This window comes from Oncorhynchus tshawytscha, linkage group LG28 (genome assembly GCF_018296145.1).
Source record: "Oncorhynchus tshawytscha isolate Ot180627B linkage group LG28, Otsh_v2.0, whole genome shotgun sequence".
NCBI lineage: Eukaryota > Metazoa > Chordata > Actinopteri > Salmoniformes > Salmonidae > Oncorhynchus > Oncorhynchus tshawytscha.
This window is the reverse complement of record NC_056456.1, coordinates 34,682,875-34,705,195: the sequence shown is the minus strand read 5'-3', so window position 1 is coordinate 34,705,195 and position 22,321 is coordinate 34,682,875. Positions and strand designations below refer to the sequence as shown.

The window sequence follows — 22,321 nt, the reverse complement described above, 5'->3', positions numbered from 1 at the left end:
TACTACCCCTAGTAGACAGAGGGAGGGCTCATGGCTGTGAGATACTACCCCTAGTAGACAGAGGAGGGGCTCATGACAGCTGGCTGAGATACTACCCCTAGTAGACAGAGGGAGGCTCATGGCTGTGAGATACTACCCCTAGTAGACAGAGGGAGGGCTCATGGCTGTGAGATACTACCCCTAGTAGACAGAGGGAGGGCTCATGGCTGTGAGATACTACCCCTAGTAGACAGAGGGAGGGCTCATGGCTGTGAGATACTACCCCTAGTAGACAGATACTGTGAGATACCCCCTAGTAGACAGAGGGAGGGCTCATGGCTGTGAGATACTACCCCTAGTAGACAGAGGGAGGGCCCCTAATAGACAGAGGGAGGGGCTCATGGCTGTGAGATACTACCCCTAGTAGACAGAGGGAGGGCTCATGGCTGTGAGATACTACCCCTAGTAGACAGAGGGAGGGGCTCATGGCTGTGAGATACTACCCCTAGTAGACAGAGGGAGGGGCTCATGGCTGTGAGATACTACCCCTAGTAGACAGAGGTAAGTCGTCCATTAAAGAGTGGAGTGGGAAAGTGAAAAACTGGGTGCATCTCAATAGTCTAAAGTAGGTTCATCCCCAATAAGTTTCCTCTGCATTTGTCACTGTCCAGCTCTTTCACATCAGTGCAAATGAAGGAAAAGAGACAAAGAGAGGAAGCCATGGGAGGTTATTGAGATAAAACTCACCCCAAGAGGTTCCACGGTAAACATCCGGGGCTGCAGCGCACCATAATTACTACATAGCTAGTTAGTTGGCTAGCTAGCACAAAACATGACAACTTCCTATTTCTTGATCCAACCAAAGAAACGTAACAAACAAGTTACATACACACATTGCCTTGTTGCTACCAGATCCACTAAACAAAATCATCAGACAACGTTTATTTCCTGTTTATTATCCATTTGCTCTGGTTGTGTTAGCTACATGTGGCTAGCACATCAAATAACCACAGAGCTAGCGTGATGTGAAGGTAGAGAAGGATCAGCTTACCTTGTTCACCAGCTAGATAGATACATTTTGATCACAACAACCAACCATATAAGTAAACTAAATGAACTGCCATACAAATCCAGTGTTTAGACGGTCACATTGTTTACATTAAAAGTTAGCTAGCAGCAGTAATTACCCTGCTATTAACCTTTCTCCTCCCTCACCAATCTGTCTCTCCTAGCTCTTCTACTGTTTCCTCCAAAAGGCAATTATATTTTACCCAGGTGTATTGCCCACTTAGTTTCAATGAAGAAACATACTGTCATTTTAAAGAACCTCCAGCTTGTGCTAGGAATGCATTATGAACCTCACAGTACAAGATTTAGCTAGTGGTTTGTTTATATCTAGTAAAGCTAGACTAGCGTTGACACCTTGTGGTGATCATGTTGAACTGCATATTAATTACAGCAGGATGATACATTGACATTTTTGTCATTTAGCAGACGCTCTAATTCAGAGCGATTTACAGTAGAGTGCTTTTTTACCTTTCATACTGGTCAGTAATCCAACCCACAACCCTGGTGTTGCACGTACCATGCTCTCCCAACTGAGCCATACGGGGCCAATACAAAACTTTCAAGCAACATGTATTTTAGAAATGAAATCAAAATAAGCATAAACTCCTTTCTGCACAGCCTCATGATAGTGATATTTGCTAATGCTATCTGTCTCCTGGGCTTGTCATCCTTAATAAGGCCTACCTTCATTACAAGGTGTAGGGCTAACGAACCAAACTCCACTCCATGGTGAAGGAAGGTTATGATGAAAGTGGAGTTTAGTCTGCTACGGTAGGGCTTGTACTAATACATTTCATGATGGCATGTAAAGTACTGTAGTGTATCTGTAGAAGGAAATCTGGTATCCTTCAACATGGTTCGTGTCATTAATTGTCTAATGAAAAGGTAAAAACCCACACACTGATCCAGTATCAGCTTTTTGTTTTCTTTCAAGTTATTAGCAAATGATTACCACACACACAAGTTATCCCAGACGTATTAGTGATTTTCCTATTTCTAATAGTGTTTCAATGGAGAAAACATCTCAACCAAATGTAAGCAATGTGGGAGGATTTGCTAATCCTGTTTTAGTATAGAAATGACAGGCCACATGTACAAGTGCATTGAACATGCCCACGAGGCCAATACTAATCCCATCACATGTCTGTATTGGGCATGCATGCCATAAATAGTCTCACATCCACTGTAATCAAGAGGGTAGAGCATGGACACTGGAGGCAAGAGAAAAATATCCTGGAGAGTGACCACAGTGAAAGGTCTCTTTCACAGTATTACTGGGCTGGAATAACAGACTGCACACCCACACACGCCCAATGGGTCCCCATCCCACCCTATGGGTCTCCAGCCCACCCTATGGGTGTCCAGCCCACCCCATAGGTCCCCAGCCCACCCTATGGGTCTCCAGCCCACCCCATAGGTCCCCAGCCCACCCCATAGGTCTCCAGCCCACCCTATAGGTCCCCAGCCCACCCCATATGACCCCAGCCCACCCTATGGGTCTCCAGCCCACCCCATAGGTCCCCAGCCCACCCCATAGGTCTCCAGCCCACCCTATAGGTCCCCAGCCCACCCCATATGTCTCCAGCCCACCCTATGGGTCTCCAGCCCACCCCATAGGTCCCCAGCCCACCCCATAGGTCTCCAGCCCACCCTATAGGTCCCCAGCCCACCCCATATGTCCCCAGCCCACCCCATAGGTCCCCAGCCCACCCCATAGGTCCCCAGCCCACCCCATAGGTCCCCAGCCCACCCCATATGTCCCCAGCCCACCCCATAGGTCCCCAGCCCACCCCATATGTCCCCAGCCCACCCCATAGGTCCCCAGCCCACCCTATAGGTCCCCAGCCCACCCCATAGGTCCCCAGCCCATCCTATAGGTCCCCAGCCCACCCCATAGGTCCCCAGCCCACCCTATAGGTCCCCAGCCCACCCCATAGGTCCCCAGCCCACCCCATAGGTCCCCAGCCCACCCCATATGTCCCCAGCCCACCCCATAGGTCTCCAGCCCACCCTATAGGTCCCCAGCCCACCCCATATGTCCCCAGCCCACCCTATGGGTCCCCAGCCCACCCTATGGGTCCCCAGCCCACCCCATAGGTCCCCAGCCCACCCCATAGGTCTCCAGCCCACCCTATGGGTCTCCAGCCCACCCCATAGGTCCCCAGTCCACCCCATAGGTCTCCAGCCCACCCTATAGGTCCCCAGCCCACCCCATATGTCCCCAGCCCACCCTATAGGTCCCCAGCCCACCCCATATGTCCCCAGCCCACCCTATGGGTCCCCAGTACTAGTTTTGTCTACCTCTGCTCCAAAGACACCTCAAACAGGATTGTACCCAACATGGGTGCCCTCTGAGGGACATATGCCCTGAGCTCTGGGCTATGGCAGTGTCCACACATTAAACTCTTTCAGGGTGTTGGTTTTTCCAGTCACTTTGATTACAACACTGTATGATGCCAACTGCCAACCCTGGAGGGGGCTTGGCCTCAGTTTTGGCACAGAACAGCTAGATTCCCCCACAGCACTGGCTCTATGGGGTGTTTCCATTGATCACTACTGGCCTTTCCATTTTGTCTTTGGTTGTACAAATGTGGTGATTGTGTTCCTGTGTCCCGCACCCTCATATACATAATCCTGACCAACCTGCCCTCTAAATACACCTCAGCTGTCTTCAACCAGGATCTCAGCGATCACTGCCTCATTGCCTCATGGTCTGTGGTCAAACGACCACCCCTCATCACTGTCAAACGCTCCCTAAAACACTTCAGCGAGCAGGCCTTTCTAATCGACCTGGAAGGACATTGACCTCATTCCGTCAGTAGAGGAAGGATGCCTGGTTATTCTTTAAAAGTGCTTTCCTCACCATCTTAAATAAGCATGCCCCATTCAAAAAATGTAGAACCAGGAACAGATATAGCCTTTGGTTCACTCCAGACCTGACTGCCCTTGACCAGCACAAAAACATCCTGTGGTGTACTGCATTAGCATTGAATAGCCCCCGCGATATGCAACTTTTCAGGGAGGTTAGTAACCAATATACACAGGCAGTTAGGAAAGCAAAGGTTAGCTTTTTCAAACAGAAATTTGCATCATGTAACACAAACTTCATAAAGTTCTGGGACACTGTAAAGTCCATGGAGAATAAGAGCACCACCTCCCAGCTGCCCACTGCTCTGAGGCTAGGAAACACTGTCACCACCGGTAAATCCACCATAATTGAGAATTTCAACAAGCATTTTTCTACGACTGGCCATGCTTTCCACCTGGCTACCCCTACCCCAGTCAACAGCTCTGCTCCCCCCACAGCAACTTGCCCAAGTCTCCCCCATTTTTCCCTTCACCCAAATCCAGACAGCTGATAATCTGAAAGAGCTGCAAAATCTGGACTCCAACCAATCAGCCGGGCTAGACAATCGGGACCCTCTCTTTCTAAAATTGTCCGCCAAAATGGTTGCAACCCCATTACTAGCCTGTTCAACCTCTAGTATCGTCTGAGATCCCCAAAGATTGGAAAGCTGCCATGGTCATCGCCATCTTCAAAGGGGACAAAGACACTCTAGATCCAAACTGTTACAGACCTATATCTATCATACCCTGCCTTTCTAAGGTCTTTGAAAGCCAAGTTAACAAACAGATCACTGACCATTTCGAATCCCACCGTACCTTCTCCGCTATGCAATCTTGTTTCCGAGCTGGTCATGGGTGTACCTCAGCCACGCTCAAGGTCCTAAACAATATCATAACCGCCATCGATAAAAGACAATACTGTGCAGCCGTATTCATCGACCTGGCCAAGGCTTTCGACTCTGTCAATCACCACATTCTTAGTGGCAGACTCAACAGCCTTGGTTTCTCTCAAATGACTGCCTCTCCTGGTTCACCAACTACTTCTCAGACAGAGTTCAGTGTGTCAAATCAGAGGGCCTGTAGTTCGGACCTCTGGCAGTCTCAATTCTTGGGCCGACTCTTTTCTCTATATACATCAATGATGTTGCTCTTGCTGCTGATGAGTCTCTGATCCACCTCTACGCAGACAACACCATTCTGTATACTTCTGGCCCTTCTTTGGACACTGTGTTAACTAACCTCCAGACGAGCTTCAATGCCATACAACTCTCGTTCCGTGGCCTCCAACTGCTCTTAAATGCAATTAAAACTAAATGCATGCTCTTCAACCGATCGCTGCCTGTACCTGTCCGGCTGTCTAACATCACTACTCTGGACGGTTCTGACTTAGAATATGTGGGCAATTACAAATAACAAGGTGTCTGGTTGGACTGTAAACTCTCCTTCCAGACTCACATTATTAAGCATCTCCAATCCAAAATTAAAATTGGCTTCCTATTTCAGCTTCCTAGAATCAGCTTCCTATTTCGCAACAAAGCATCCTTCACTCATGCTGCCAAACATACCCTCGTAAATCTGACCATCCTACCGATCCTCGACTTCGGCGATGTAATTTACAACATAGCCTCCAACACTCTACTCAGCAAATTGGATGCAGTCTATCACAGTGCCATCCGTTTTGTCACCAAAGCCCCATATACTACCCACCACTGCAACCTGTATGCTCTCGTTGGCTGGCCCTCGCTTCATATTCATCACCAAACCCACTGGCTCCAGGTCATCTATAAGTTTGCTAGGTAAAGCCCTGCCTTATCTCAGTTCACTGGTCACCATAGCAGCACCTACCCGTAGTACGCGCTCCAGCAGGTATATTTCACTGGTCATCCCCAAAGCCAATTCCCCCTTTGGCCGCCTTTCCTTCCAGTTCTCTGCTGCCAATGACTGGATCGAATTGCAAAAATCACTGAAGCTGGAGACTCATATCTCCCTCACTAACTTTAAGCACCAGCTGCCAGAGCAGCTCACAGATCACTGCACTTGTACATATCCTATCTGTAAATAGCCCATCCAACTATCTCATCCCCATATTATTGTTATTTTTTTGCTCCTTTGCACCCCAGTATCTCTACTTGCACATTAATTTTCTGCACATCTATCACTCCAGTGTTTAGTTGCTAAATTGTAATTACTTCGCCACTACGGCCTATTTATTGCCTTACCTCCCTAATCTTTCCTCATTTGAACACACTGTATATAGAATTTTCTATTGTGTTATTAACTGTACTTTTGTTTATTCCATATGCCAATCTGTGTTGTTGTTTGTGTCTCACTGCTTTGCTTTATCTTGGCCAGTCAAGGCCTACCTGGTTAAATAAATGTGAAATAAAAAATAAAATCCTGTATTGACTGCAATTTAATCTTCCTCCTTAGTAATTAATTTAATCTTCCTCCTTAGTAATTAATTTAATCTTCCTCCTTAGTAATTAATTTAATCTTCCTCCTTAGTAATTAATTTAATCTTCCTCCTTAGTAATTAATTTAATCTTCCTCCTTAGTAATTAATTTAATCTTCCTCCTTAGTAATTAATTTTATGCAACTTTGTAATGATTACGTCTGACATGGTTTGTTGTACAACACTCCCTTCCGAATGTATTTGGACAGTGATGCTAAAATTGTAAATAACAGCTCTATACTCCACCATTTTGGATTTGAAATCAAATGTTTCATATGAGGCGACAATCCAGAATATCACCTTTCATTTGAGGGTATTTTCATTCATTTCTGTTTTACCGTTTACAAATGAAAGTACTTTATGTATCTAGTCCCCAAATTTAAAGAATCAGTATTTGGACAAAAGTCACTTATAGAATGAGCTCCAAAAGTATTGGATCAGTGACATATTTTATTGTTGTTTTGGCTCTGTACTCCAGCACTTTGGATTTGAAATGAAACTATGACTATGATGTTAAAGTGCAGACTGTCAGCTTTAATTTGAGGGTATTTTCATCAACTGCTTAGAAATTACAGAATTTTTCTACATAGTCCCCCTCAGTTTTAGGGGACCAAAAGTATTGGAACAAATTCACTTCAAATAGTAAAAAGTGAGGTATTTGGTCCCATATTTATAGCACACAATGACTATATCAAGCTTGTGTCTGATTGCTAATGGTAAATAATGTATTATGTCCTTATGGAGTCACTGTTATTGTAATTAAGAATAGAATATAGAAGCCCCTGTTATTGTAATTAAGAATAGAATATAGAATCCCCTGTTATTGTAATTAAGAATAGAATATAGAATCCCCTGTTATTGTCATTAAGAATAGAATATAGAATCCCCTGTTATTGTAATTAAGAATAGAATATAGAATCCCCTGTTATTTTAATGATGAGAGGTTAGAATGTCTGGGGGTATGATATTTGTGTGTCTCAATCATTATTATTCACGGTTCATTCAGGATTATCCATAATCATGGTAGCATCCACATTAATGTAGAAGTGTTTAAAAACATATTCTATTGTTATTAACAATAAAAGTGACTCCAAAATGACATAATACATTTATGCAACTCAATATTAGGAAGGTGTTCTTAATGTTTGGTAATACTCAGTGTATAAGTGAATTTGTCCCAATTCTTTTGGTCCCCTAAAATGCATAATTCTGCCTCAAATTTACCCCCCCACCCCCTCCACTGTAAAACATTAGTTAAATCAACTCAAATTGAACTAATGTTTTACAGCACTTAATTAGCCTACTCTCTCCAACTCACTTTCTCTCCTGCTACCCTTCATTCCTTCTCTTTTAGGACTGAAGAAACGCACCAGGAAGGCCTTTGGGTTACGAAAGAAAGAGAAGGACACAGACTCCACGTGAGTGATCTCCTGTAGACAGTTTAACGTGAGTGATCTCCAGTAGACAGTTTAACGTAAGTGATCTCCAGCAGACAGTTTAACGTGAGTGATCTCCAGCAGACAGTTTAACGTGCGTGATCCCCAGTAGACAGTTTAACGTGAGTGATCTCCAGCAGACAGTTTAACGTGAGTGATCCCCAGCAGACAGTTTAACGTGCGTGATCTCCAGCAGACAGTTTAACGTGAGTGATCCCCAGCAGACAGTTTAACGTGAGTGATCTCCAGCGGACAGTTTAACGTGAGTGATCTCCAGCAGACAGTTTAACGTGAGTGATCCCCAGCAGACAGTTTAACGTGAGTGATCTCCAGCAGACAGTTTAACGTGAGTGATCTCCAGCGGACAGTTTAACGTGAGTGATCTCCAGCAGACAGTTTAACGTGAGTGATCCCCAGCAGACAGTTTAACGTTTGATCCCCAGCAGACAGTTTAACGTGAGTGATCCCCAGCAGACAGTTTAACGTGAGTGATCTCCAGCAGACAGTTTAACGTGAGTGATCCCCAGCAGACAGTTTAACGTGTGTGATCCCCAGCAGACAGTTTAACGTGAGTGATCTCCAGCAGACAGTTTAACGTGAGTGATCCCCAGCAGACAGTTTAACATTGCAGAATTCAGCAGCTACAGCAGGATTTACTTTGTTGACACTTTGGTTGTAAGTCCGTAGACCTGCAGTTGGTATGTTGCTCTATGTAGAACATCAATAGAGAGGACATCTAAATTAAGTTAATTTATTTTTATTCGATAACTATTTGAGCTGTCATTCAAAACATATTTTTGAGCTTATCGCCCATATTTTCTAAGTAGTCTGATGATTGTGATCTTTCCTCTCTCGTCTCTCTCTCCCCCTCTCATACTCTCTCCCCTCTTCTCTCTCTCCCCTCTTCTCTCTCTCCCCCTCTCTTCTCTCTTTCCTCTCTCGTCTCTCTGTACAGGGGCTCCCCTGACAAAGATGGAGTAAGTAGGAGAAAGGTAGACGATGGGGTAAATCATCCATGTGATGTCATTGATGCTCTTATCCTCACTCTTCTTTGTTTGTTTACTTCACTGTAGTTGAATGTTTCCCATTCGTCAATAGTGCTGTTTTTGTTGTTGATTCAAGCTGTGGATATGCTGTTGAAGTCGGAAGTTTACACACACCTCAGCCAAGTACATTTAAACTCAGTTTTTCCACAATTCCTGACATTTAATACCAGTCAAAATTCCCTGTCTTAGGTCAGTTAAGATCACCACTTTATTTTAAGAATGTGAAATGTCAGAATAATAGTAGAGAGAATTATTTTTTTTCAGCTTTTATTTCTTACATCACATTCCCGGTGGGTCGGAAGTTTACATACACTCAATTAGTATTTGGTAGCATTGCCTTTAAATTGTTTAACTTGGTTAAAATGTTTTGGGTAGCCTTCCACAAGCTTCCCACAATAAGTTAGGTGAATTTTGGCCCATTCCTCCTGACAGAGCCGATGTAACTGAGTCAGGTTTCCTTGCTCGCACACGCTTTTTCGGTTCTGCCCACACATTTTCTATGGGATTGAGGTCAGGGCTTTGTGATGGCCACTCCAATACCTTGACTTTGTGGTCCTTAAGCTATTTTGCCACAACTTTGGAAGTATGCTTGGGCTATGCATTGTCCATTTGGAAGACCCATTTGCAACCAAGCTTTAACTTCCTGACTGATGTCTTGAGATGTTGCTTCAGTATATCCACATAATTTTCCTGCCTCATGTTGCCATTCATTTTGTGAAGTGCACCAGTCCCTCCTACAGCAAAGCACCCCCACAACATGATGCTGCCACCCCTGTTCTTCACGGTTGGGATGGTGTTCTTCGGCTTGCAAGCCTCCCCCTTTTTCCTCCAAACATAATGATGGTCATTATGGCCAAACAGTTCTGTGTTTGATTCATCAGACCAGAGGACATTTCTCCAAAAAGTACGTTATTTGTCCCCATGTGCAGTTGCAAACCGTAGTCTGGCTTCTTTATGGTGGTTTTGGAGCAGTGGCTTCTTCCTTGCTGAGCGGCCTTTCAGGTTATGTCGATATAGGACTCATTTGACTGTGGATATAGATACTAGATACTCAAATTATGTCAATTAGCCTATCAGAAGCTTCTAAAGCCATTACATAATTTTCTTGGATTTTCCAAGCTATTTAAAGGCGCAGTCAACTTAGTGTATGTAAACTTCGGACCCCCTGGAATTGTGATAGATTATTTCACTTATAATTCACTCTGTCTGTAAACAATTGTTGGAAAAATGACTTGTGTCATGCACAAAGTAGATGTCCTAACTGACTTGCCAAAACTGTAGTTTGTTTACAAGAAATGTGTAGAGTGGTTGAAATAACGAGTTTTAATGACTCCAACCTAAGTGGATGTAAACTTCCTACTACAACTGTATAAAATGCTTGATGGTATGAGAGTTTCTCACTGACACGTTCCATTATCACAGAAAAACACCAACGGGGCTCCAAATGGCTATTATGGGGAGATTGATTTGGACCGATATGTAAGTAGATATGTACAGCACAGTGCAGTAGGTGATCCGTCTATAGTGTCAGTAATTAGTAGTAATACAATGGGTTAGGGAATAAACAGCTATAGGGATAAAAGAGGAAGTGGTTGTCAAAACTCAAAGTCATGACGTAACTAGTGACTAATGTTTAGTGACTAATAACTAATGAATAGTGACTATTAACTAATGAGTAGTGACTAATGTTTAGTGACCAATAACTAATGCATAGTGACCCATATCTAATGAATAGTGACTAATGTTTAGTGACTAATAACTAATGAATAGTGACTAATATCTCGTGACTAATAACTAATGGTGACTAATATCTCGTGACTAACAACTAATGGTGACTAATATCTAATGAATACTGACTAATGACTAGTGACTCATGTCTAGTGACTAATAACTAATGAATAGTGACTAGTGACTAGTGACCAGGGACGACTAACTAATGACTAGTGACTAATAAGTAATGGCGTAACTAATGACGTGACTAATAAAAATATATTACAATTTCAGATCCGCTGATGCAATACTTTGCTTATGAAGATGTTTCAACCACAATAGGGAAACAAACCACATTCTAACCCCAAACCACATTCTAACCCCAAACCACATTCTACATTCTAACCCCAAACCACATTCTAACCCCAAACCACATTCTACATTCTAACCCCAAACCACATTCTACATTCTAACCCCAAACCACATTCTACATTCTAACCCCAAACCGCATTCTACATTCTAACCCCAAACCGCATTCTACATTCTAACCCCAAACCGCATTCTACATTCTAACCCCAAACCGCATTCTACATTCTAACCCCAAACCGCATTCTACATTCTAACCCCAAACCACATTCTACATTCTAACCCCAAACCGCATTCTACATTCTAACCCCAAACCGCATTCTAACCCCAAACCTCATTCTACATTCTAACCCCAAACCTCATTCTACATTCTAACCCCAAACCACATTCTACATTCTAACCCCAAACCACATTCTAACCCCAAACCACATTCTAACCCCAAACCACATTCTAACCCCAAACTACATTCTACATTCTAACCCAAAACCACATTCTAACCCCAAACCACATTCTACACTCTAACCCCAAACCACATTCTAACCCCAAACCACATTCTAACCCCAAACCGCATTCTACATTCTAACCCCAAACCACATTCTAACCCCAAACCGCATTCTACATTCTAACCCCAAACCGCATTCTAACCACAAACCTCATTCTAACATTCTAACCAACAAACCTCATTCTACATTCTAACCAAAACAAAACCAAACATTCTACACTCTAACCCCAAACCACATTCTAACCCCAAACCACATTCTAACCCCAAACCGCATTCTACATTCTAACCACAAACCGCATTCTAACCACAAACCGCATTCTACATTCTAACCACAAACCGCATTCTACATTCTAACCACAAACCACATTCTAACCACAAACCGCATTCTACATTCTAACCACAAATCACATTGTTACGGCTTTTTTCAGTCGAAGGAGAGTCAGACCAAAATGCAGCGTGGTTAAATCGAGACATCTTTAAATACGATAAATACAAAAACAACAAACGGAAATGTGAAAACCTATACAGCCTGTCTGGTGACAACTAACACAGAGACAGGAACAATCACCCACAAACACACAGTGAAACCCGGGCTACCTAAATATGGTTCTCAATCAGAGACAACGATAATCACCTGACTCTGATTGAGAACCTCAGGCAGCCATAGACTATGCTAGACACCCCTACTCAGCCACAATCCCAATACCTACTAAAACCCCAATACAAAAACACACCACAACATAAACCCATGTCACACCCTGGCCTGACCAAATAAATAAAGAAAACACAAAATACTAAGACCAAGGCGTGACACACATTCTACATTGTAACCACAAACCACATTCTACATTCTAACCACAAACCACATTCTACATTCTAACCACAAACCACATTCTACATTCTAAACATAAACCACATTCTACATTCTAACCACAAACCACATTTTACATTCTAAACATAAACCACATTCTACATTCTAACCACAAACCACATTCTACATTCTAACCACAAACCACATTTTACATTCTAACCATAAACCACATTCTACATTCTAACCACAAACCACATTCTACATTCTAACCACAAACCACATTCTACATTCTAACCCCAAACCACATTCTACATTCTAACCCCAAACCACATTCTACATTCTAACCACATTCTACATTCTAACCACATTCTACATTCTAACCACATTCTACATTCTAACGACAAACCACATTCTACATTCTAACCACAAACCACATTCTACATTCTAACCCCAAACCACATTCTACATTCTAACCACAAACCACATTCTACATTCTAACCCCAAACCACATTCTACATTTTAACCACAAACCACATTCTACATTCTAACCACATTCTACATTCTAACCACATTCTACATTCTAACGACAAACCACATTCTACATTCTAACCACAAACCACATTCTACATTCTAACCACAAACCACATTTTAAACTTTACTTCCCACAACCAGACGTCACTTCCACTTCTGCTCCCTACAACTTTCCTGATTATGGCAATCAATCATCCTCGTGTAACATTGAATTTGGAATCAAAACGTGATGTCTCTTTTCAGAATCGTACATTAAGTTTGTGTGAGTCTTAACAAACAAGCATCTTCAAACCTCTCCAGCTATAAAAACACAGGACTGCAGTTTTTATGTGTGCATTTTTTTACCCACAAGCATGAGAGAAGTGAATGTATTTGTTGTTACATGATGTCACAAACAGTCATTTTACCACTTACATATTTACTTCCTGTTACAGGCCGCTCCAGATGTGGACGCTGATGGCTTCAGTCTCAGACCCGGAGAGGAGAGAGAAAATATCCTTTTAGATGATCAGATGTAGTCCATGTGGAATGGCTAGCTAATTAGCAGTGAGCTAGTAGCGGGCATAGTGCAAGTGACGTCACCTGCCCTGAGACCTAGAGAGATACTGTTTTCCTGCCCTGAGACCTAGAGAGGTACTGTTGTCCTGCCCTGAGACCTAGAGAGGTACTGTTGTCCTGCCCTGAGACCTAGAGAGGTACTGTTGTCCTACCCTGAGACCTACAGAGATACTGTTGTCCTGCCCTGAGACCTGGAGAGATACTGTTGTCCTGCCCTGAGACCTAGAGAGATACTGTTGTCCTGCCATGAGGCCTAGAGAGGTACTGTTGTCCTGCCCTGAGACCTAGAGAGATACTGTTGTTCTGCCATGAGACCTAGAGAGATACTGTTGTCCTGCCATGAGACCTAGAGAGGTTCTGTTGTCCTGCCCTGAGACCTAGAGAGATACTGTTGTCCTACCCTGAGACCTAGAGAGATACTGTTGTCCTGGTCGGCATTATTGTGCTTCTTTTGGTGATGCGTGTTAATGTGTGCAGAGGGTCTCTGGTTCACGCCCAACTCAGGGCAGACAGGGCTGGAAGCTAAGCTGTTACACAGGCAACAGTCTTGGGACACTGACTGCTAAGCTATTGACCTGTTTAGCTAGCTGAGCGACATATTGGCCCAGTGGATCTCTATGTTAAATAGGCCTAATCACTCAGACACCCTCTCTATCTTTATGCTCTACATGTGAGTGAACCTGACCTGCAGGACCGAAAGTGTGAAAACAGTCTAGAGTCACATAAGAGTGTTTCCCCTCGCTATCTCGGTTGCATCCTGCCTAGAACGTTTTTAATACCATTGGTTTCAATTGAACATGTAGGTTTGTGTAACCCCTAGTCACTGGCCTAGGATCAAATCAGCTATTGAGCCTCATGACGAGGTAAGAGGCAGGGTAATATTCAGTGAGATATTCCAGTTTTCAGCAGTGAGATACACTACCGGTCAAAAGTTTTAGAATACCTTTCTTACTTTTTTAAATTTTCTACATTGTAGAAACTATGAAATAACACATATGGAATCATGTAGTAACCAAAAAAGTGTTAAACAAATCTAAATATATTTTATATTTGAGATTCTTCGAATAGCCACCCTTTGCCTTGATGACAGCTTTGCACCCTCTTGTCATTCTCTCAACCATCTTCACCTGGAATATTTTTCCAACAGTCTTGAAGGTGTTCCCACATATGCTGAGCACTTGTTGGCTGCTTTTACTTCACTATGCGGTTCGACTCATCCCAAATCATCTCCATTTGGTTGAAGTCGAGGGAGTGTGGAGTCCAGGTCATCTGATGCAGTGCTCCATCACTCTCCTTCTTGGTCAATTATCTCTTACACAGCCTGGAGGTGTGTTGGGTCATTGTCCTGTTGAAAAACAAATGATAGTCCCACTAAGCCCATCCAGATGGGCTGGTGTATTGCTGCAGAATGATGTGGTAGCCATGCTGGTTAAGTGTGCCTTGAATTCTAAATAAATCACAGACAGTGTCACCAACAAAGCACTCCCACACCATAACACCTCCTCCTCCATGCTTTACGGTGGGAAATTTCACATGCGAAGATCATCCGTTCACCCACACCACGTCTCACAAAGACACAGCGGTTGGAACCAAAAATCTCAAGTTTGGACTCCAGACCGAAGGACAAATTTCCACCGGAAGTGCAAACTTGTAATGTATTCAAGATTGAAAAAGGCTTCTAAAGTTTGGAATTTCCACTTTAAAATGTCAGACTTGATTTGTCCTAACGAGAAATGTACAAACCCCTACAACAAATGTACATGAATTATAATCCACATAATAATTCACATTTCCTGTTGCTATAGGATTATTTTCCTGCTGTAGCAAACTGGCTCAAATGATGATCCTACATCTGTATGTAAAAGATCTTACTTAATGAGTGTTCACCAGCTCCCAAAGGCAAGCAGCACTTCTCCTCCAGCGACACTGAGGATGAGGACGACAACAGGAAATTCAAGATTAAGATCAAGCCGTTGCCCTCCGACACTGCCAAGTGTGCCATCCCCTCCATGGATGAACTGAAAGCTTCCGTTGGAGGTTTGGCTCTGTCTCCCTCTTTGGTGAGTCCTTGCTGTTCTAACTGTATGTAACCGCAGTAGGGTGAAGTTGTCCCTAGACGGTGATTTTGGGTCAGTTTAGCATTTTTCCCAATAATTGTTAAACCTTGGATTAAGGGGAGGGAATGTTGACCCTAGACCTGTACCCAGTGAAGTAGGATAAAGTGCAATGTCCCTGACTGAACTTGAACTTAAACTTGGGTCATTGTAACTAAGGGCCACGGCCGTAACTGCTACTCCAAGAAAGCTTTCTCTCTCGGGTGTTATATGAAGTATTATATGAATCGTTTTGTTGAAACTGGAGACAGCTACAGCTAATTCTATCCAGTGATATGATCTGGAATGTACTAAACATCTGAATATCTGTTCCCCCTCTCACTTCCTCCCCCTCTTCATCTCCCCCTCTTCCCTTTCTCTCTCCATCTTCCCTTTCTCTCCCCATCTCCCCTTTCTCTCTCCATCTTCCCTTTCTCTCCCCATCTCCCCTTTCTCTCTCCATCTTCCCTTTCTCTCTCCATCTTCCCTTTCTCTCCCCATCTTCCCTTTCTCTCTCCATCTTCCCTTTCTCTCTCCATCTTCCCTTTCTCTCCCCATCTTCCCTTTCTCTCTCCATCTCCCCTTTCTCTCTCCATCTTCCCTTTCTCTCCCCATCTTCCCTTTCTCTCTCCATCTTCCCTTTCTCTCCCCATCTTCCCTTTCTCTCTCCATCTCCCCTTTCTCTCCCCATCTCCCTCTCTCTCCATCTTCCCTTTCTCTCCCCATCTCCCCTTTCTCTCTCCATCTCCCCTTTCTCTCTCCATCTCCCTCTCTCTCCTGCATCTGTTATTCTTGTAGAGGAGAAGTCCGGTAAGCCAGTCTTTATTTATTTATTTAATTTCTTAATCTGTTTCAGTATAAAGAAAAGGCATGGATTCACTTGGCTGTGGATTCTTTTCGAACTTGGATTCTCTTTCCCCTGCGGAAGCTAAAAAATCCCCAGCGGGCAAAATGTTGCATGTGATGTGACGTCACATTTTTGTTGTTGTTATAAACAGATTCTCTGCCATGTCACCAGGTTAGAACTAAACAGTCATTGTTTTCACGACGACATAAAGAAAGACATCGTATTTTGGTTGTTATTTGCTCAGGTATAACCCGATTTACAACCAGATGAAGATGTATTTTTCTGATTGCTAAAAAGATGTTTACAAAATGTCATTTTACAACCCATAATGCTGTCAGTGATGTCATTACAACCAGTTTGGCTGCTGGGATAGGCTCTTCTATTTGAGTTGTTTAGATATTCCTCCCTCTGCATGTTATGTATGCTTTATGGTACTAACTCATTCACACTGCATGCCTCGAACACATTTTATTTCGGTTGATAACTTGAATCTCCCTTGCAAAAGCTTGCATGGTATATAATGCACAATCCTCCGCATAACACCTGTTCATAGCCTGTTGATTCTGTGTGACAAATCTAATTGGCGCTGGCGTAATGCAGCTTCTCTGGACCCCCCGCAAGTTCGGAACCCCCACCCTTAAAAAAAGACTAATTGATGCGTCAGCCAGACAGCCACTCAAAAAGTATAGACTAAAATCAAATCATATCAAATCAAATCAAAATCAAATTGTATTTCTCACATACACATGGTTAGCAGATGTTAATGCGAGTGTAGCGAAATGCTTGTGCTTCTAGTTCCGACAATGCAGTAATAACCAACAAGTAATCTAGCTAACAATTCCAAAACTACTACCTTATAGACACAAGTGTAAGGGGATAAAGAATATGTACATAAAGATATATGAGTGAGTGATGGTACAGAGCGGCATAGGCAAGATACAGTAGATGGTATTGAGTGCAGTATATACATATGAGATGAGTATGTAAACAAAGTGGCATAGTTAAAGTGGCTAGTGATACATGTATTACATAAAGATGCAGTAGATGATATAGAGTACAGTATATACATATACATATGAGATGAATAATGTAGGGTATGTAAACATTATATTAGGTAGCATTGTTTAAAGTGGCTAGTGATATATTTGACATAATTTCCCATCAATTCCCATTATTAAAGTGGCTGGAGTTGAGTCAGTGTGTTGGCAGCAGCCACTCAATGTTAGTGGTGGCTGTTTAACAGTCTGATGGCCTTGAGATAGAAGCTGTTTTTCAGTCTCTCGGTCCCAGCTTTGATGCACCTGTACTGACCTCGCCTTCTGGATGATAGCGGGGTGAACAGGCAGTGGCTCGGGTGGTTGTTGTCCTTGATGATCTTTATGGCCTTCCTGTGACATCGGGTGGTGTAGGTGTCCTGGAGGACAGGTAGTTTGCCCCCGGTGATGCGTTGTGCAGACCTCACTACCCTCTGGAGAGCCTTACGGTTGTGGGCGGAGCAGTTGCCGTTCCAGGCGGTGATACAGCCCGACAGGATGCTCTCGATTGTGCATCTGTAGAAGTTTGTGAGTGCTTTTGGTGACAAGCCGAATTTCTTCAGCCTCCTGAGGTTGAAGAGGCGCTGCTGCGCCTTCTTCACGATGCTGTCTGTGTGGGTGGACCAATTCAGTTTGTTTGTGATGTGTACGCCGAGGAACTTAAAACTTACTATCTCTGCTCTTGGAGCTGAAATTGCAACAGGTTGATGTGAATCGATTATAGGCTTTCTGTGGTGCCCGGGCATGTAGCCTATAACTTTGCTTTAGCTAATGGATAAATGTTTATTAGGCCTAATTGATTGTAATTTTCTCATGTTAAGTCAAACATTTCACAAAGCTACACACAGTGTCACAAGGCTACCATTTAGGCTGCTGTCTGGCAGCGATAATGTCATTATTTGTTCAGTAATTCAAGTTGGAAATTCAAACATTTCAGATTATGAAATACATGTTCGATACAACAGAATACTAATAAGAAACCAATTGATTTTAAAATAATAATACAATTGTCCTGTATAGCCTACCTGAACCTGCATGACATGAGCCGTCCTCATGCTCTCTCCCAGCTTGGATAGGAAGTTGTGTGTAAAACCAGTCTATTAATGCCAAATAATAGTCAGCACACCTTCAAAACACTAGCTTACGTTGTTTCATTATGCAGTGTAGCCTACTATCTATACCTATATACAGTATTTAGCTACTATTTAGCTGCTATTTATAAACTCTTTATAAAAATTACACATCAAATAGCCTAAACATTTTGGAAAAAAGTAGTCGGCTTGAGGATAAATTTAGCCACAATTTTGTCTGGCTAATAGCCTACACAAATGGTCTGCAATCAAGCTAAATTAAATTAAATCCAATTTGATAGAATCCTCTGGTCTTCTGAAGTCCTCCTTGCTGCTTCTCTCTCTGTCTCTTTTCCTCTTACGTTCTCTTAGAAAAAAGTATATATGTCTGTGCTGGCATCACTCTTTTTCTCTATGTAGAGGCCTCTAGTAGCCAGAGTATGAGCCTGGCTTCTAGTAGCTAGAGTATGAGCCTGGCCTCTAGTAGCTAGAGTATGAGCCTGGACTCTAGTAGCTACAGTATGAGCCTGGCCTCTAGTAGCTACAGTATGAGCCTGGCCTATAGTAGCTACAGTATGAGCCTGGCCTCTAGTAGCTACAGTATGAGCCTGGCCTCTAGTAGCTACAGTATGAGCCTGGCCTCTAGTAGCTACAGTATGAGCCTGGCCTCTAGTAGCTACAGTATGAGCCTTGTCTTTAGTAGCTACAGTATGAGCCTGGTCTCTAGTAGCTACAGTATGATCCTGGCCTCTAGTAGCTACAGTATGAGCCTGGCCTATAGTAGCTACAGTATGAGCCTGGCCTCTAGTAGCTACAGTATGAACCTGGCCTCTAGTAGCTACAGTATGAGCCTGGCCTCTAGTAGCTACGGTATGAGCCTGGACTCTAGTAGCTACAGTATGAGCCTGGCCTATAGTAGCTACAGTGTGAGCCTGGCCTCTAGTAGCTACAGTATGAGCCTGGCCTCTAGTAGCTACAGTATGAGCCTGGCCTCTAGTAGCTACAGTATGTGCCTGGCCTCTAGTAGCTACAGTATGTGCCTGGCCTCTAGTAGCTACAGTATGAGCCTGGCCTCTAGTAGCTACAGTATGAGCCTGGCCTCTAGTAGCTACAGTATGAGTCTGGCCTCTAGTAGCTACAGGATGAGTCTGGACTCTAATAGCTACAGTATGAGCTGGCCTCTAGTAGCTACAGTATGAGTCTGGCCTCTAGTAGCTACAGTGTGATGCTGGTCTCTAGTAGCTACAGTATGATGCTGGCCTCTAGTAGCCACAGTATGAGCCTGGTCGCTAGTAGCTACAGTATGAGACTGCGTCGCCTTGCATGTTTGTGTGCAAATGTTTTCACCACGGCCTGTAGATTCAGGTTGTGGATCCGACTGTTTTCTATTTTTATTTTATTTTATTTCACCTTTATTTAACCAGGTAGGCTAGTTGAGAACAAGTTCTCATTTACAACTGCGACCTGGCCAAGATAAAGCATAGCAGTGTGAGCAGACAACACAGAGTTACACATGGAATAAACAATTAACAAGTCAATAACACAGTAGAAAACAAAGGGGGAGTCTATATACAATGTGTGCAAAAGGCATGAGGAGGTAGACGAATAGTTACAATTTTGCAGATTAACACTGGAGTGATGAATGATCAGATGGTCATGTACAGGTAGAGATATTGGTGTGCAAAAGAGCAGAAAAGTAAATAAATAAAAACAGTATGGGGATGAGGTAGGTGAAAATGGGTGGGCTATTTACCAATAGACTATGTACAGCTGCAGCGATCGGTTAGCTGCTCAGATAGCTGATGTTTGCTTCCAAGATGGCGTAGCAGTAAGTCGCCCTGTCTCGTCGTGTCCCTTGTATATATCGTATATTTTTCGTTTTTTACATATTTTTCTTCGCATATCTCTTCAAAAACATTTTGTTAAACCTAAGCTTCCAAATACTCTCCTGCAACCCGCCTCACCCAATGTAGCTATTTTTCCTAAAGTATTTATATTTACTTCGGAACCGGAACCCCTCAACTGAAGCTTAGGGAGGAGGCTTCTATGTATTGACAACCCAGTCTTTCCTGAGACATTGTGCATTATATGTCCATTGGGCTTAACACAATTTAAACTTAGTCTTGAATGATGCATGCCAAGTTATACCAGCGATAAGACTTGATATTGCTACCACACAACTCAAATGCCAGTTCACCGGTATGAACAAAATCGCCCAAGAACTGTTAATCTGTTAATCCGCTAAAGATGATAATGAGTTTGAGTTTATTTATTCTTGCTCACAGATGAAACTGAAGAAATGCAGACTTTACATTACTAATAATAAAACACTAATTTAAAATACATAACACATAATACGTGACATAAATAGAATATTGAACAATTGTAAACATTACAGGACATTTTTTCATGATGGAAAGAAATGTAAATATTGAAATGTGATTTAAAAATGTAGAATTTTTGGAAGAACCATGGGGGGCTGTATTGAGTAGCTTGGATGAATAAGGTGCCCAGAGTAGTCCCAGAGCAGTCCCAGTTGCTAATATATGCATAGTATTAGTGTATTGGGATAGAAAACACTATGAAGTTTCTAAAACTGTTTGAATTATGTCTGTGAGTATAACAGAGCTCATATGGCAGGCAAAAACCTGAGAAAAAATCCAACCAGGAAGTGGGAAATCTGAGTTTGGTCGATTTTCAACTCAGCCCCTATTGAAGTTTACAGTGGGATATTGGTCATGTTGCACTTCCTAAGGCTTCCACTAGATGTCAACCATCTTTAGACACTTGTTTGATGCTTCTACTATGAAGGGGAGCTGAATGAGAGGGGAATGAGTCAGAGGTCTGCCAGCTGTCACGCGCTGGTCACGCACATTTCACATGAGAGGTATCTCCCACTCCTTTGCTTTTCTGAAGAGAAAGGAATTCTCCGGTTGGAATATTATTGAAGATTTATGTTAAAAACATCCTAAAGATTGATTCCATACATTGTTTGACAAGTTTCTACGGACTGTAGTGGAACTTTTTGACATTTCGTCTGCAACTAGTGAACGTGCTTCGTGAGTTTTGATTTGTTTACCAAATGCCCTAACAAAAGTAGCTATTTAGACATAAATGAGGGACATTATCGAACAAATCAAACATTAATTGTGGAACGGGGATTCCTGGGAGTGCATTCTGATGAAGATCATCAAAGGTAAGTTAATATTTACAATGTTATTTCTGTCTTCTGTTGTCTCCAACATGGCGGATATATGTATTTGTTCTCTGAGCGCCGTACTCAGATTATTCATGGTTTGCTTTTTCCGTAAAGCTTTTTTGAAATCTGACACAGCGGTTTCATTAAGGAGAAGTGCATCTAAAGTTCCATGCATAACACTTGAATTTTCATCAACATTTATAATGAGTATTTCTGTAAATTGATGTGGCTCTCTGCAAAATCACTGGATGTTTTTGGAGCTACTGAACATAGCGCGCCAATGTATACTGAGATATTTTATATAAATATGAACTTTATCAAACAAAACATACATGTATTGTGTAACATATGAGTGTCATCTGATGAAGATCATCATAGGTTAGTGATTAATTATGTCTCTATTTGTGCTTTTTGTGACTCCTCTCTTTGGCTGGAAAAATGGCTGTGTTTTTCTGTGGCTTGGCTCTGACCTAACATAATCGTTTGTGGTGCTTTCGCTGTAAAGCCTATTTGAAATCGGACACTGTGGTGGGATTAACAACAAGATTACCTTTAAAATGGTATAAGATTTGTATGTTTGAGGAATTTTAATTATGAGATTTCTGTTGTTTTTAATTTGGCGCCCTGCACTTTCACTGGCTGTTGTCATATCGATCCCGTTAACGGGATTTCAGCCCTAAGACATTTTTAAGAGGTAGAGTTATTATAGAGTCTGATAGCAGTGGGTAGTGTAGCGTTTCGCAGGCTGTTCGTATGGGCAGTTATACAGGA

The 22,321-nt window shown here is 42.7% G+C and overlaps 1 protein-coding gene across 1 annotated transcript in view; it reads left to right on the top strand.

Annotated features, from left to right (window-relative positions):
- LOC112226392 (SH3-containing GRB2-like protein 3-interacting protein 1) overlaps positions 1-22,321 on the top strand; it is a 66,837-nt gene that overhangs the window by 8,452 nt on the left and 36,064 nt on the right. Inside the window, 6 exon segments of the mRNA XM_042307812.1 lie at positions 7,702-7,765; positions 8,739-8,775; positions 10,252-10,308; positions 13,184-13,241; positions 15,195-15,367; positions 16,199-16,210. Coding sequence (XP_042163746.1) covers positions 7,702-7,765; positions 8,739-8,775; positions 10,252-10,308; positions 13,184-13,241; positions 15,195-15,367; positions 16,199-16,210 — 401 coding nt within the window.